The sequence below is a fragment of the Orycteropus afer genome, unplaced genomic scaffold, assembly GCF_000298275.1.
Source record: "Orycteropus afer afer isolate SDZICR_OR568_19922 unplaced genomic scaffold, OryAfe1.0 scaffold00362, whole genome shotgun sequence".
NCBI lineage: Eukaryota > Metazoa > Chordata > Mammalia > Tubulidentata > Orycteropodidae > Orycteropus > Orycteropus afer.
Window position 1 is genome coordinate 2,019,297 of NW_006921949.1, and position 18,330 is coordinate 2,037,626.

General features: G+C 35.8%; 1 protein-coding gene across 1 annotated transcript in view; it reads right to left on the minus strand.

Annotated features, from left to right (window-relative positions):
• ADAMTS6 (ADAM metallopeptidase with thrombospondin type 1 motif 6) overlaps positions 1–18,330 on the minus strand; it is a 461,116-nt gene that overhangs the window by 253,600 nt on the left and 189,186 nt on the right. Inside the window, exon 7 of the mRNA XM_007952853.2 lies at positions 4,462–4,505. Coding sequence (XP_007951044.1) covers positions 4,462–4,505 — 44 coding nt within the window. The remainder of the gene's footprint in view (positions 1–4,461; positions 4,506–18,330) is intronic.

The following is an 18,330-nucleotide window of genomic DNA, read 5'->3' on the forward strand; positions in this document are numbered from 1 at the left end:
CGTCAGTAAGTTGGCGTTTTACTAATAAAGAAAAACTATGGTGTTAATTCGCTGATTCTAGTGAAATGTTATGTTACTCAAGGTATTTTTCCCTTGGGAATATTAGTATGTAGAAGCTTTAATATCCAATTCCAAAATAATATCATGCTCTGTGATTCATTATAAAATTTTAAAATGGTGCTTAGGAAAAAGGAATTTTTATGCAAAAGAAAATGTCATCCTTTATAAGGAAACAGATGCCAAATCATACTTAAAACATACAGAGACTAAAAGTCATTTAGAAGACACTGAAGGAAGAGTAGGGGAAAAAAAAGAACACCTTTTATTTATTTGAAGTCTACTTTCTTGACAAAATATTAATATTTATCTTCCAAACAAAAGTAATTTTAATTCAATTCAATGAGCATTTATTGAGTGCAATAAGCAACGTTCTATGCTAGGAAGAATTTCCCAGTTGCACTAATTTGGAACAGTAAAAGCTATTCAATCCAGATATTTAATGCCAGGAAAGCTCTATAAAGTGTTGTTGATTTTTTCCCCAGTATCATCTAATATAAAATATCAACGTAATCACATTGGTACAGAATTGAGGTTGGTGCTGGATTTACTAATGGATTTACTAATGGATTGTTTGCTTTTCCTACTGTTTGTGTGTGTGTGTCTCAAAGGGGGGTCGATTTCTGCCTCAGAGTTATAAATGATGGTGATGCCCTTGTGCTGCCCTTCCATTCACTTAAAGTTCTTAGGACATGAAGAAGAGAAAGTAAAAAGAGGGACCAGCTAAGGCAAGATGACTTAATTTCATTTTATTATTAGTCAGAAATTTTTTATAAGAGAAGGATGGAGAAAATGAATTTTTGAAAATTTGTAGTATAATATTTTTCTTTACATGACTTTAAGCCAATAGAGTTCAACAAGGCCTATCAGACGAGAAGAATAAAAGGTTGTTTGAATACATTTTCTGTTTCAACCTTTATGAAATGTAGCAAAAACAGGATTGCTAAGAATAACTATTATGAAATTAACACTTCTCATATTTTATATAAAATTACTAGCTCTACTAAAAGAATAACATATTTGGAAAATAACTATTACTTGTTGGTTGAAAGTGTAAAGGTAAATCTTAGGTAACATAAAAGGAATATATTAAATACTAATATATTTTCACAATCTTTCACCATTTCCTGTTACCCTATAACACTGAAATTGTCTAAGTTCTTAGGCGTGATTCTGTTAATAGAGTTTTGATTACTATTTGGTCATCTAGATTTCTTCAGGTTGATGGCCACAGTTTGCACCCTTTAAACTACTCAGCCACATTACAATTGGTCATCAGAGGTACTAAGCAAGAGAACATGGAATCATCTGTATAAAGCCCAACATGAAAGTTACTAGAATGGGAATTCAAAATAAATAATCTGATAAATTCTGCACTGATAATACATTTTTGCTCACAGGTTATTTATAGCACGCACACACATATACACACACACTATCAGTTCATTCAGTTTTGACTAAGAAGCATAAAATAAATAAATAATTTTTAAAATTTTTAAAAAATAATTTATATAAAAGCTTGAAAATGCACTGACAGGTACCCAACTATGAATATATGTATTTTAGAAATTCACAAACTATCAAAGTTGGAATAGATTATTTTGAAAAAACAAAAAGCATAGTTGGATAGAGAAATAGAGAAATACTTCAATGCTCCTTGGCAATAAAGACAATAAAAGTAGTAGGCATTTTTACTGCTGTCAAAATGAAGAACATCTCAATGTAAACAAGTGATCCATAAAAAGCAGAACTGAACAGAATATATGTGTGCCAGCATATATATAGAGAGAGAGAGAGAAAGAGAGAGAGAGAGAGACCTCATGTGTGCCTAAGTGCCTCTGGGTGTCTGGGTAGTACACTTGGTTGTTAATCAAAGGGTTAGAGGTCGGAGTCTATCCAGAGGTGCTTCAAAAGGAAGACTTGGCTATGTACTTCTGAAAAATTAGCCACTGAAAATGCTATGGACCATAGTTCTACTCTGACACACAGTGGGTTGCCATGAGTCAGGATTGACATGAGGGTTAACTGGTTGGTGGTATATAGATTAACAATTAGTATATATATTAATGGTACACTAACTCAAAAAATCACTGCCATCTAGTCGGATCCAACTCATAGCGACCCCCCCTTGGGTTTCTGAGGCAGTATCACTACAGAAGTAGATTGCTCAACCTTCCTTGCGAGGAGTGTTGATGGGTTTGAACTGCCAGCCTTCTGGTTAACAGTTAAATGCCTTAGGTACTACACCACAGCAGCTCCCTAATAGTACACTACATATACATATATATATATAAAGTATATATATATACTCCCACTAGATAAATACAAGCTGTTGTTTATATGTTTATACTTGTTTTGAGGCTTAGTAGCTACTTTATTTAAAATTGATTAAGCATTTAGAAAAGACAGAATTTGAACAGTAAACAGAGAGGTTAAGTAAAACAATACAGATAATTTCTACAATTAAATAATAATACCATTTTATTTTTGGTGCCTAAGGCATTTGACTGCTAACCAGAAGGCTGGCGGTTCAAACCCCCAGCCACTCCTCGGAAAGAAGGTTGGGCAATCTACTTTCCTAGTGATATCGCCTCAGAAACCCAAGGGAGAGTCGCTATGAGTTGGATCTGACTCAAGGGCAGTGAGTTTTGGTTACTTAACACCTATATATTTTCTGCCTTGATTTTAACAATATCTCTGTTGTGTGGAGGCAGGTATTAGCCCTATTTTATAGATTAGGAAATTGAGGATCAAAGAGTTTAAATAAATTGTACAAAGCAGTGCATTGAAACTGTCATACCCAGGTGTGAGTTTCTGGTTTATGGCCTCTTCCCTTAGATTATCCTGGTCATGCTAGCCTAAACACTGTTGTTGTTGTTATGTGCTGTCGAGTCGATATCACTACGGAAGTAGATTGCCCAACCTTCCTTCCGAGGAGTGGCTGGTGGGTTTGAACCGCCAACCCTCTGGTTAGCAGTCAAATGTCTTAGGCACTATGCTACCAGAGCTCCTAGCCTAAACACTAGAAAGAAAAATTTTTTATGTGAACTCTCTTTGCAAGACAAGTTCTTTCTATAGCTGTCTTTTTCACTAGCAAAGTTCTCCACAGTTATACTCAGCATGGGCTAAATGAGATGATTATTTCTTAAACCATAAATCCTGAGGGAAATGTGTTGGGAGAAACTGAAAAAGGCAGGTAAAACCATCAAGAGCATTTTTAATCTCTGAAGAGATGTTTCACTGAACTTTCCAGAAAGTTGGGTAACATCTTCTCTCCCACATCTTTAACTTGATCTTCCCAAAGTACTTTTGAGGTACTTAAGAAGAAGTTTCATAATTATTACTTAATAGATAAGAGAACTGAGACTTGTTAAAGAAAAACTAGAAAATTCATCTTCAGTTGTTTACCTTCTGTAAAAGTTCTCTGTGACAAAGAATTAATCATAGATAAAAGCACCTGTTTCTTTTAGTAACTAGTTGCTTAATTAGCTTAGTCTAGAGGAAAGTTACCGTTTTCCCCCATTTGTATTTGCAGCTAACTTTCAATCAATAAACTATGCCTGTGACAAAAGTTGATTTTAAAATTTGAGAACAGTTCAGAAATGATTTTTATAAACCAAATGATATTAGAGGAGCACAGTAAAGAAAATCCTCTCCTCTCTCCACCTCTGGTTATAATACTTATAAAAATTGCCTTTTTTCTTTTTTAATGTTATAAATCTCTAAATTTATGGGGGATATTTTTTCCATCAAAAGAAGTATGTTCTCAATGCCTCCCCTTTAAGTAGTCCCAAAGCTTCCCCTTATCTTTTCCTTTCCTAAGGAGCCCTGGTGGCACAGTGGTTAAGTGCTCAGCTGCTAACCAAAAGGTTGGTAGTTCCAACGCACCAGCTGCTCCATAGAAGAAAGATGTGGCAGTCTGCTTCTGTAAAGAATACAGTTTGGAAACTTGTTGGGCAGTTCTACTCTGTCCTATAAGGTCACTCACACTGTAAGTTGAAATCGACTTGATGGCAACAGGTTTCCTTTTTCTAGCCTGGAATCTGAAGATGCTAGCTGCTTTTATCTGCTCTCACACTCCTTCATATTTTTGGAAATACACTATAGAGATGGACTATATGAGAATGAGTGGTAATTTTTTAATTTGTAATTATTGCTTGATGATTTTGAATCTTCTAAATATATTTAATCTCCATTCCAACTACCAGAAAAAAAAAGCCAACAAAATTTAAATAATGTACACTTGTTTCCTAGTAAATGATATATCTATAGGGTCAAGTTTAGCAATTTATATAGGTAATTTCAGATGTACCAGAAAGGAAAATGACTAATTTAATAAAGAAGAGTAAAAGTCATCGCTCCAAATATACGATCTAAACTCTTCTCTCTTTATAAAAAACTTACCCAGTGTTCCACAGGGCTTATTTTTATAAGTGCAGATATCATATCTATGAAGGAGAAAAAAAAGAGAGATGAAATTTTTAATATGATCAAATTTGTAAAATATTTTTGTATATTCATCACATTTCTTTCTTGGAGCTTTGGTTGTCAGACCACAACCAGTGCACTGATGAGCAGCCAGCCTAAGTGTTGGCATTTTCAGCACTCTGGGGGACATCACCAGCTGCACTATACTCACAGGCTCTGGCTGCAAGCCAGTGGACGCCGGCCAGCAAGAAAGAAAGATTAAAGTGGATTTTTGTAATCCCAAGCTCCATGAAACCATCCACCATCTGTTTTGAAGCTAGAATAGCTTGTGTGCACATTGCCACTGCTTTTACAAAAAGATAATGGGTGGCTTTTGATTCTCAGCTTCTTTTGAACCTGCTGGAATATTTGTCATAGTCACAGACTATATTTTATACTTCTGATCTATAAACACTATTTGGAGTTATTTCAACTTTGATATGGGTTCTTGTTAAATGATGATCATTATAATAAGCTAGTGTAACACAGCAATGGGGATTAAATTAATATTATGTATTTAAGTGAATTTGCAAACAGCTAAACAAATTGCTCAACAGAAAGCATTTCTAATGTTGGTCAGCCTTATATCAATGCTGCTCTCCACTATAACTAAATATAATAAAAGATGGAGCCCATAAAGTCCCTTTGCATATTTAAAAATATATAACATTTATAATGCTAAATCAATATTGATACAATTACTCTGAGCATTTTTATAATGATATCCTTGTGAACTAATCTCTGACACCAAATAACAAAATGTTTAGCCTAAGTGTAAGATATCCTTTGATATATTAAAAATTGACTTAGTCATTTTCATAATTTATAAACTTCCCATTTTTTCACATTTTACCCTTTTAAATGTATTTTTGGTGGGTTTATTTTTTTATCCCCCTCTTTCTTCTTCCAGTCATTCCTTTATTCCTATTTTCCTTCTTTTTTATATATAAATTTCTGATCTTTCCTTTCTTACAAACAGTTCTTTTTGTTTCAGTTCTATACTCATAAAACTAACAAAACTCACTGTCATCAAGTCATTTCAGACTCATAGAGACCCCCACTGGGTTTCCGAGGCTGTAAATCTTTATGGAAGTAGATTGCCCAGTCTTCCTTCCTTGGAGTAGCTGGTGGGTTTGAACCGCTGACCTTCCAGTTAGCAGTCAAGTGCCATATCCACTACACCAACAGAGCTCTATACTACTACAGATAGAATGAAACTTGAAAATTAATTCAACTCAAGCAGTATTACACGTAAGCCATGTTTTCTCAAACAAGGCCAAGTATGAACCAGTTTATTTCATGTCTTACAACTATCCATTAGTCTTCTCAACTTAGTTTTAAATATCAGTTTTCAATTTTATGCCATGGTAATAATCCTCACAAATTTCACACTAATTCTCTTTCTTTCAGGGAGCTCTGGTGGCGTAGTGCTTAAGGCATCTGACTGCTATCAGAAGGCTGGAGGTTCAAAACCACCAGCCATTCCTCGGAAGAAAGAGTGGAAAATCTACTTTCGTAGTGACACTGCCTCAGAAACTCAAGGAGGGGTTGCTATGAATCAGATCTCAGTCGATGGCAGTGAGTTTGGCTTTTTTTTTTTTTTTTTTGGTTTTCCCTTTCTTTAACTTTCTCATTTTTACTTTGCATTATGTTTTCTCTAGCCTATCAACTTTTCTTGATACTATGTTTTTGCCTTATTCTCCAGACCTGAAGCACATCAAAATAAGGCATGGCATCTTGCTTTTATCTCAAAGAGATAATTAGTGTACTTTTAGGACTTGCTGAAGTACAAACTGAAGAAAGAAGAGAAGAGGAAATAGAAGATCCCCTCTCTCAGCACCCTTGATATGAATTAGTCTCTAATATACTAATCCTCAAAAAGAACTCTGGTGGTGCAGTGGTTAAGGCATTTAGCTGCTAACCAAAAAGGACAGTGGTTTGAACACACCCGCCGCTCTGCGGAAGAAAGATGAGGCTTTCATAAAGATTTACACCTTGGAAACCCAATGGAGGCCACTATGAGTCGGAATTGACTTAATGGCAGTGAGGGTTTCTTTTGTTTGTTTGTTTTTTAATACTAAATCTCTTCTATACTAAATCCAGATGTGGTATAAATTTAAGCCTCTGGCTTAAACTCCAGCTTAGGCTAAGTAGGACACTGGAGTCCTGAGGAAAAAACCAAACCAAACCAAAAAGAGCTCTGGAGGCATAGTGCCTATGGCATTCAACTGCTAACAATGAGGCTAGCGGTTCACACCCACCAGCCACTCCTCAGAAGGAAGATTGGGCAATCTACTTCCGTAGAGTCCTGAGAAGTGAAGGAAAAGCTGAAATATGATTAGAAAATGTTCACTGGGTTCACAACTGATGAGCTTGGAGAGAAACATGGCCTACTGTTGCTGGTATATATTTTTTGCTATCTTTTCAGAGGAGACTAACGAAAGTATCATGGCAGATGAAAAAGAACTATGAAGTATGATCTTAGGGAATTTACATAAAGCCTAGTGACTAAAGAGTTTCCCTTTTGGATAACTGGATAAATGCACATGCTGCCGTTCCATTATCCTAAATTGACAGTGAGGATGAACTGATTAATAAGATCAAAACCAGAGAGGAAGATTGAATATCTGTGATTGTAACACTGGTATATTTTCTGCGCTGTATACTTTCAACTCTTCACTATCCTAATAACTTTTGGCTAAGCCTGGCTATGAGAAGAAACTGACAAAATCATGTTTTTCAAAATATAGTACTACCTTACAAGGATAAACAAACAAACAAAAATGGATGGGTCCTTAAAACTTTTCCATAAAACTACATTCCATTCTTAAGTAAGGAAATAATCATTGTAAAGGAAGATTCCTTTTAATGACTCAGTGTTGAAAATGTAATGAATTGAAAGTTAGACTTTGAGTTTCATTTGTTTAACACTGAGTCACAGACTCATTTCTCAACAGAATGTCCTATATACTGCATTGTCTCAGTTAGTTCTCTAAGATGTGGCAGTGAAAGCCATGTGAGAGTGGCATGGTGTTTTTCTGCTTTCCTTCTGAGATTTGGAGGCATCAGTACTATAAAAATGACTTCAATTATAAAGACAACTATAATAAAATAATAGAAAAAAGTATTTTAAACCAATGTAGGCAAGAATGCACACTACTCTTTATGAAAAATGAAAAACATTATAAGGCTACTTTAAATAAATAGGTTAGGTATATGTAGCTCATTTCACAGATTGCATCTTTGATAATACTCTTATCCTTTTATCCAAATGACATTCATTATCTGAGGAAAGTTATTCACTGAAGAAAGAAATGAAACAAATTTAAAGATTTTCATTCATATTGCCATGTCCTATCCTTGATCAGCAATCTACTTCCATAGTGATACTGCCTGGGAAACCTAAGGAGGGGTCGCTATGAGTCAGGGCCGACTCCATGACTCCCTCCACAGCACATAACAACAACACAACAAAATCCTTGATTAGGAGCTCTGGTGGTGTAGTGCCTAAGGCATCTGACTGCTAACCAGAGGGGTGGTGATTCAAATCCACCAGCCAACACTGAGAAGGAAGATGGGGCAATCGTTCTGCTGTACATGGGGTCGCTATGAGTCGGAAACAACTCGACGGCACTTAATAACAACAACAACAACTTCCTGGACACATTATACTCACTACCGTCAAGTCGGATCTGACTCATAGCAACTCCTCTTTGGGTTTCCCAGGTGGTATCACTAAGGAAGTACATTGCCCAACCTTCCTTCCCTAGTTCATGACCTTTGACCTTGCTATTTCCTCCACCTGGAATACTTCCACCCACCTGTGTCCTCTTTGCTAGGTTACTCCTATTAACCTTTCACATCCCTAGTCAATACACTTCTTCAAAGAAGTCTTCCCTAACTAGAAGTTTACAAATACTCTCAGACCACCCTAAACTTCTCCTTCAGAACTCTCAGCAAACTCATAATTTTATAATTTTATACTATGTCTTTCCTACTAGACTGCAAATTCTTTTGATATCCATTGTATCCCAGGAGCTAGCGTAATACCTACTGCTCAGTGTTTCATGTCTAGAGAAGAATTGCTCTCAGGAAACATTTAACAGCTTTTACTTCCATAAGCCCCTTATTTGATAACCTTGTCAACAGTTAATAGAAAGGAAGTTATTTTTCAGGTATCAAAACACAGTTGGATATAAGTTCTTGTGTGTTCATCAGGAAACAAAAATCATAAAAATGTACATATAACATAGTGTTGTCTTGGTAAATCGACGGCACATAACAACAACATTGCTTTATACTAGTTACTTATATAAGCCTCATTTGCCTTCCAAAACGTATTGTTGGTAGTTGTTGTTATGTGCCGACGAGTCGGCCCCCACTCATAGCGACCCCTCCTTGGGTTTCGGAGGCAGTATCACTACGGAAGTAGATTGCCCAACCTTCCTTCCGAGGAAACCCACCAGCCTCCTGGTTAAGCAGTCAAGTGCCTTAAGCATTATGCTACCAGCTAATCAGGCACTTGACTGCTAACCAGAAGGCTGGCGGTTCAAATCCACCAGCCACTCTCGGAAGGAAGACGGGGCAATCTATTTCCATAGTGATACTGCCTCAGAAACCCAAGGAGGGGTCGCTATGAGTCGGGTCCGACTTGCTGGCACATAACAACAACAACAAGAACAAATAATAATAATAAAAAAAGAGGACAGAACGAATAAACAAAAACAATAACTATATGACTTTTATGGGTCTTTGATCCCTAGGATGTTACCATTTCTCATTGTACAATTATTAAATGTCTTCAGATTATTATGATTAAGATTTTCATATACTTCAACCATAAGAACGAAAAATACCGATCATGTTAGTTAATGTATTCTAGTCCATTATCAGCTATATTTTTTATTGTCAATTAATAAGTTGGCATTATGGCTTCACAAAGATCCATTTCAGGAGTTCAGTTAACTGTGAGTCTACTGCTGAAGATGAGTTTGCATGCTGACAAAAATTAGATTTTTAACTCTCCAAGGTAAAGGGCCAGGTTTAGAATGTACTAAATTCACCACTGTCACCCTGAGAGACAATTTAAGGGAGTAAATTCAATGCCTCTTTAAGGGATTAAATACAATAATCCTAATACCTCCCCTGAAGCTGCATGAATAAAAAACATTATGTATTTTTAATGTTAAAATATTTGCAATCATTACAGCCCTTAGAACAAAAACGGGTAAAATATATTGAATGAAAAAAGATAGTTTTCTAAAAAGTAAAATAATGAATAATTTGTTCTCTGCTTAGAAAAAAATTACTCTTCTACAAAAAAATTACAACTTCCACTAGCATTAAGAAAAACCTCACATTTGACATCAATGTATAATGAGATTGCTTTATGAACAAGGTAAAATTAATCAGTCTACTTTTATATTCTTCACAATATATGAGCTTTTTATACAAATAACTTCACACACTTTACTGCATTGAAATTTTTTTCACTTGTAATTTTTACTTACAGCATCTTTTTAGTTTTACAGAACATGGTAGACCACAACAGCTCTTTGATTTAAAATAAAATACACAGCTTATTTTGTCGTCTTCCTCAAAAAACCTCAAAACCAAAGGATCTATTTAAATCAAGAAAGGAAAAGCATAATATACGCGTTAAGCATTGCTCAACAGGGAGAAGAATTTTTCTATTGTTAGTATACATGTCTTTCAATCTAGCCACAAACAACCAATATTCTAGTTCTTCTGGTCAGTGCTTTGGTAGTTGATTTAAGTTGGTTTACAAAGATAAATAATTTTTATTTATGGTCAGGCAAACTATTACAACATCGTTGGTTTTGAAAGACCAAGTTCATTTTCTTAAAAATGCATATAGAAGTGCTATTCTTAGAAAAGGAGCTCTGGTAGCATAGTGCCTAAGGCATTTGACTGCTAACCAGAAGGCTGGCGGTTCAAACCCACCAGCCACTCCTCGGAAGGAAAACCGGGCAATCTATTCCGTAGTGATACTGCCTTGGAAACCGAAAAAGGGGCTGCTATGAGTCAGATCTGACTCCACGGCAGTGAGTTTGGGTGTTTTTTTAATTCTTAGGAAAAAAAAAAAAAAAACCATTAGAACACTGTACTATTGTTCTGCTTTTATAAATATATGTACAAAAATTAAAATACAGGGTAAGAATACATTGAAAATTTAACATAATCCTTTTTCTTTTTTGATATTTGTCATCAAAACAGGCAAACAAATAACAGGTATCATTTATCTTCTAAAGTGAGATCTGATTAAAAGTATGTGTGGTTTAAAAAAGATGTTGAGAGGTCATATTAATCTTTTGACGTAATGAAACTTCATACTCTATCCTTATGAACAGAATTGACTTGTAACTCAAATTACACTACCATATCAAGTAAAAATATTTCCATAAGGACTGAAAATTTCCATATCAACTATTAATTCTCCACAACCAGAAAAAAGGTGTAAAAAATTAAGATTTATCTAATGAACTCCAGAAAGATAAATGCCTCAAATGCACTTTGGGCAGTTCCATGTTATCTATAAAAATCTAAAGTATTATGAAATATTTTACGATGTCCCTTAGTCACTTATTCTTACATTCTAAGTGTAAAATTTTCCTCATATGTAATCTAAATTCTTCATGCTTCAGGTTGATTTGTTTTTTATTTGACCTTCACTGAAGATTGAGAACATCTGGTCTCCATTCTTTATGCATAGATTAAATACCTCTAAGGTCTTCTCTTCTCCGGAATAATAATCTGTGCTACTTTAAAATTTTTCTTGTAGGTTTCATTTTCAACCCTTTAATCATCTTTGTGGTCCTCCTCTGAACTTTCTCCAAGTTCTCCATGTCCTTTAGTGGTAGAGACCAGAACTAGAAACAATGCTCTTGTAAAGGTCTGAGCAGTGGCAAGTACAATGGAAAAAATAATCTCAAGTTTCCTACATTCTTGATTTCTATTTATGTGACCAAGTATTGTGTTTACTTTAACCACAACACTACATTTTAACTATGCTAATCTAATTATTCCTTTACTACTAAGAGATTTTCCAACTTTATTTAATATAGGCAATTACTGATTCTTGGGAGTTTATGCTATTTTTCCTCTCCAACCATAGTACTTTATGTTTGTTCCTTACTATATTCCATTATCCTAATTGTGGTAAATCTCATTATTTAGAGAGATAAGACTTAGTTACGTAGTGTTGCTGTAAGAAAAATACCACAAGGAGATGGCTTTAAAGGACAGAAATTTATCCTAATTTCTGATCAATTTGTTAAATTATTTTAATCCAACACTACTCTCTACTGTGATATAAGGAATAGATACCACTTAACCACATTTCTATCCAACTCCAATTGTCAATAATGTACTAATATTTGAATACTTGATCGCTACATTGTCAACAAGAGGGGTTTAAGTGCCCTAACAGTGTGCCAGAATTTACAGATCCCTGAAAAATATCTGGCTTAGAGGTCTTGTTAAATCTGCTCCATCATCTCTACATCCCAGCCCAACTGTGACTATCTCAGAAGTTAGAGGGCATAGGTATGAAAAACCAAAATGGTCTCATAATTTCATAACATATCAAAAAATCTAAAGTCTTCCCAGTATACTGACCAGTTTCTTTTGAAGAAAATATTGAAAATATTGGAAAAAAATCACTAATTCTTCTAAATTCAACTATTTGGGTTACCTTGCTCTACAAAGTCTCCTATTCTGTCACTAATGAATTAGATCAGTTTGAATAAATTTATTTGTAAATATCCCAAAAATCTTTGTCATAAGAACCTTATTATAAGTGGAACTACGCCAGATAAAATACCAAGAAAATTAAACTGGCATTGTTCTTCTCATTGAGTAGGATCCTAGATATTTAAATGACTTACTAACATGAAGCTATAGATTTTCAGATAAAATTAATCAAGCCATTAATTGCTATTACAGATATGAATTATATCACATATAGTTCAGACGTAATGCACTTAAGAGTTGAAAAACAAGGGCCACTATTTGGAAGACAAAGGACCATACTTAATGGCCAGGGAGGGAGAAGTAATTGTGGTGTTCTATGCTCCATCTAAACAGAGTTGTTTTAGCCAACTTTTTAAATATCAATGGGCAGTAATATTGTTCTCTGAAATGTGAAGATTTGAAAGATGTTTATAAGTGATGAAACAAGAAACAAAGGTTAATTTGTTGCTTAAGCTAACATGATAACCAAAAGAGGATTTTTTTTTCAATAATGAAATATATTAGAAAGATGAACATGTTGTTGTTAGGTGCTATCGAGTTGGTCCCAACTCACAGTGACTCTATGCACAACAGAATGAAACACTACCCAGTCAAGCACACCCTCACAATCCCTGCTACGAGTGAGCCCATCATTGTAGCTACTGTGTCAATCCATCTTGTTGAGGGTCTTCCCCTTTTTCACTGACCCTGTACTTTGTTGTTGTTGTTATGTGCCATCGAGTCGGCCCCGACTCATAGTGACCCCTCCTTGGGTTTCCGAGGCAGTATCACTACAGAAGTAGGATTGCCCAACCTTCCTTCCCAGGAGTGGCTGGTGGGTTTGAACTGCCAGCCTTATGGTTAGCAGTCAAGTGCCTTAGGCACTACGCTACCAGAGCTCTTTACCAAGCATGATACCCTCTCCAGGCACTGATCCCTTCTGACTATATGACTGAGGTAGATGAGATGAAGTCTGGCCATTCTTGCTCCTAAGGAGCATTCTGGCTGGACTTATTCCAGGACAGATTTGTTCATTATTCTGGCAGTCCATATTTTCAGTATTCTTCACCAGCAGCACAATTCAAAGGCATCAGTTCCTTCGTTTTCCTTCTTCTTTGTCTAGCTCTCTTATGTATATGAGGCAATTGAAAATACCATGGCTTGTGTTAGGGGTATCTTAGTCTTCAAAGAGACATCTTTACTCTTTAACACATTAAAGTCTTTTGCAGCAGATTTACCCAGTGCAATACGATATCTGATTTCTTGATTGCTCCTTCCATGGGTATTGATTGTGGATCCAAGTAAAACGAAATCCCTGGCAACTTCAATCTTTTCTCCATTTTTGTGATCTTTCTTATTGCTCCATTTGTGAGGATTTCTGTTTTCTTTATGTTGAGGTGTAATCCATACCAAAGACTACAGTCTTTGATCTTCATCAGTAAGTACTTCAAGTCTTCTTCACTTTCATCAAGGAAGCTTGTGCCATCTGCATATTGCAGGTTGTTAACGAGTCTTCCTCCAATCCTGACACCATGTTCTTCATATAGTCCAGCTTTTGGATTATTTGCTCATTATACAGACTGAGTAAGTATGATGAAAAGATAAAACGCTGACACACACCCTTCCTGATTTTAAACCATGTAGTGTCCCTTTGTTCTGTTTGAACGACAGTCTCATGGTCTATGTAATGGTTCCTTATGAGCACAATTCAGTGTTCTGCAATTACCATTCTTCTTAATGTTATCTGTATTTGTTATGATCCACACAGTTGAATTCCTTTGCATAGTCAATAAAACACAGGTAAAGATTTTTCTGACATTCTTTGCTTTCAGCCAAGGTCCATCTGACATCAGCAACGTTATCTCTCATTCTTGTCTATTCTGAAACCAGCTTGAATTTGTGGAAGTTCCCTGTCAATATACTGCTGCAACCATTTTTGTATTATCTTCAGCAAGATTTTATTTGCATGTGGTATTAATGATAATATTCCACATTCTATTGGATCACCTTTCTTTAAAATGGGACCCAACATCAATCTCTTCCAGTCTGTGGGCCATGTAGTTGTCTTCCAAATTTCTTGGCATAAGTGAGTGTCTCTAGCACTGCATCCATTTGTTGAAACATCTCAATGGCCTTGTTTTTGCCAATTCCTTTAGTGCCGTTTGGACTTCTTCCTTCAGTATCATTGGTTTTTGATCATATGCTACCTCCTGAAGTGGTTGAGCATCATATAGTGACTATTTCTCCCATCTTCTTTTGATGTTTCCCACATCGTTTAGTATTTTGCCCATTGAATCCTTTAATATTGCAGCTCGAGGCTTGAAGTTTTTCTTCAGTTCTTTCAGCTTGAGAAATGCTGAGTGTGTTCTTCCTTTTTGGTTTTCTAACTCTAGGTTTTTGCATATTTCATTATAATACTTTACTTCCCAATCCAACCTTTGAAATCTTCTGTTCAGCTCTTTTATTTCAGCATTTCTTCCATTCGCTTTAGCTACACTACATTCAACAGAAAGTTTCAGAGTCTCTTCTGACATCCATTTTGGTCTTGTCCATTCCTGTTTTTGTAATGACAGTTTGCTTTCTTCATGTATGATTTTCTTGATGTCATCCCACATCTTCTCTGGTCCTCAGTCACTGGTGTTCAATGCACTGAATATATTCTTCAGGTGGTCTGTAAATTCGGATGGGATATAATCAAGGTCATATTTTGGCCTCTTGGGCTTGTTTTCATTTCCTTCAGCTTTAACTTGAAATTGCATATAAGTATTTGATGGTTTTTCACTGTCAGCTCCTTGCCTTATTTTGACTGATGATATTGAGTGTCTCCATTACCTCTTTCCACAGTTTGATTCTTGTGTATTCTATCTGATGAGCCCCACATGTCAGTGAAATTATTATCCATCAAAGAAGCAAAAAGAGTCTTTTGAAGTTGAGGAACTAAAAAATTGTGGTAAATCTCATTATTTAGAGATATAAGACTTAGTTACCTACTGTTGCTGTAAGAAAAATACCACAAAGGGATGGTTTTAAAGGACAGATATTTATTTTTCATAGTCCAGGAAGCTACAAGTCTGAATTTAGGGCATGGCATCAGGAGGAAGTCCTTCTCTGTCTATGTCAGCTTCTAATAGTGAGCAATCCTTGGAGTTCCTGGGCTTGTAGATGCATCTGCCTTGTATGTCTGTCTTCATATATTTTCTTCCAATGTGTGTGTATCTGTGTATATATTCTAGTTTTTTATAACTCAGATTTTATTTGGTTTAGGATCCACCCCTACACACTGGCATGACCTAATTAACATAACAAAAAGCCTTATTTCCAAACAGGGTCACATTTACAGGTACAGGGGTTAGGATTTCAAGAAATATTTTTTGGGAACACAATTCAATCCATAACAGATACTAATTCCCAGAAATAATAGATTAAAGAATTAATAGTGCTTTCTCTGGGTTATCGGACTCAGAGTGGGATGGGGTGGGGTAAGAGACTATTGCTGTAGTGTCTAAGGCATTTGACTACTAATCAGAAGGCTGGTGGTTCAAACTCACCAGCAATTCCTCCTTATAATCATTAGAATATAATGTTTTGATTTAAAAATTTTTAATAAAACTTTTGTTTAAAAATCCTGTACTACAGTAGTTTGAATTTAACAAAATCCATGGCCTTAAAAAAATTTAGAATAGATTACAAGAGATAACAAGAATACAAGGCACAGTATGCAATAATTATGTGGAGTCATTTAGTCTAAAAAAATGTACGGGACAACACCAGGCATATTTATAACTGCTCCTCTTTCAAAATTCAGTTGTGTGGTTTATGACACTTCTTTACTCTTGCAATTAACACTACCTTCAGTTGAAGAGCTGTTGTTGTTATTAGGTGCTGTTGAGTTGGTTCCAACTCATAGTGACCCCATGCACAACAGAATGAAACATTTTCTTCTCCTGCGCCATGCTACAATCATTGCTATGCTTGAGCCCATCATTGCAACCACTATGTTAGTCCATCTTCTTGATGGTCTTTCCCTTTTTTCACTAACCCTCTACTTTATGAAGCATGATATCCTTCTCTACGGATTGGTCCCTTCTGACAACATGACCAAAGTATATGAGATGAAGTCTGGCCTTTGTCGCTTCTAAGAAGAAAGACATATTTTTCATTCTTCTGGCAGTCCGTGGTATTTTCAAAATTCTTCACCAGTACCACAATTCAAATGCATCGATTTTTGCTCAGTCTTCCTTATTCATTGCCCAGTTTTGACAGGCATTATAGGCTGTTGAAAAGACCATGGCTTGGGTCAGGTGCACCTTAGTTTTCAAAGTGACATCTTTGCTCTTTGACATTTTAAAAAGGTCTTTTGCAGCAGATTTGCTTGGTGCAATATGTGGTATGATTTCTTGATCTGCTGCTTCCATGGGCAATGATTGTAGATCCAAGTAAAATGAAATCTCTAACAATGTCAATCTTTTCTCCTTTTATTGTGATATTCCTTATTGGTCCACGTATGAATGGTTTTGTTTTCTTTATGTTGAGATGTAATCCATACTGAAGACCTTAGTATTCGATCTTCATCAGTAGGTGCTTCAAATCATCTTCACTTTCAGCAAGCAAGGCTGTGTCATCTGCATACTGCAGGCTGTCAATGAGTCTTCCTCCAAACCTGACACCACGTTCTTCTTTATATAATCCACATTGTCAGATTGCTTGCTTAGCATACAGAATGAATAACTATGGTGAAAAGATACAGTCCTGACACACACTTTTCCTGATTTTAAACAATGGGGTATCCCCTTATCTATTAAACAATGCTGTATTTTAAATGAGCGTAATAATATACTACACTACAAAATATGTGAGCTACTTATCTCGTCCTATAAGACTCTAATCTGGCTTGCCTACTTCCACAATACTATGTTCCTTCTCATTTGCTATGAATTGACCACACTGGCCTACATTCTTCCCCAAATATGCAAATATTGGTCCTACCTGATGATTCTTCCTTAGATCTTCATATTACTTAATGAATCTTACTTTATTGGTTTATATCCACAATTCATAATTAATGTCATAGCAGTAACAGGCTTACCATTATGTTATTTATAAGCTATGTGTTGGCCTGAAACACTATTAATATTAAAGAAATTACTAAAGATAAGTAAAATGTATACAAAAATGTTGAGTTACCACAGAAGTCTTCTAACTTAGATCAAAAAATCTTCATGGGATAGGAAGCAAAAAAGGTATTACTTTCATTCCAGGATTGAAAGGTCAACAATTTGAATCCACCAACCACTCTGAAGGAAAAAAGGCAAGGCCATCTGTTCCTATGAAGATTACAGCCTAAGAAACCTATGGGGCAGCTGTCCTCTATCATGTAAGATTCCTATGAGTCAGAAGGGACTTGGTGGCACAACACAAAAACAAAAGAAAATTATCCAAGTGTGATGGCTAGCAAGTGATGAAACTGGATGGGATTCTAACTAAGCAAATTTGAAAAACAGTCTATTGCCCTTATCACTTATAGAAGGTAACAGAATGAAAACGTTTAGTGCTGGAAGGGAGGAAATTTGAACATTTTTGTACCCAAAATTAATCAGTACATAATACATGAACCCTCACTATTCTTTAATACCTAGTTAAACAAAATGGCTATGATATTTTACATATAGAATATTGTTGTTGTTAGGTGCCATTGAGGCGTTTCTGACTCATAGCGAACCCATGCACAGCAGAATGAAACACTGCCCAATCCCACGCCACCTCCATGATCCTTGCTATACTTAAGCCCATCATCACAGCCATCATCAATCCATCTCGTTGAAGGCCTCCCCCTCTTTCGTCGACCCTCCACCCTACCAAGCATGACATCCTTTTCCAGGGAATGGTCCCTTCTTACAACATGACCAAAATAGGTGAGATGAAGTTTGGCTATTGTCGCTTCCAAGGAACATTTTGGGTGCACTTCCTCCAGGACAGATCTGTTAGTTCTTTTAGCAGTCCATGGTATTTTCAGCATTCTTCGCCAGCACCACAACTCAAAAGCATCAACTCTTC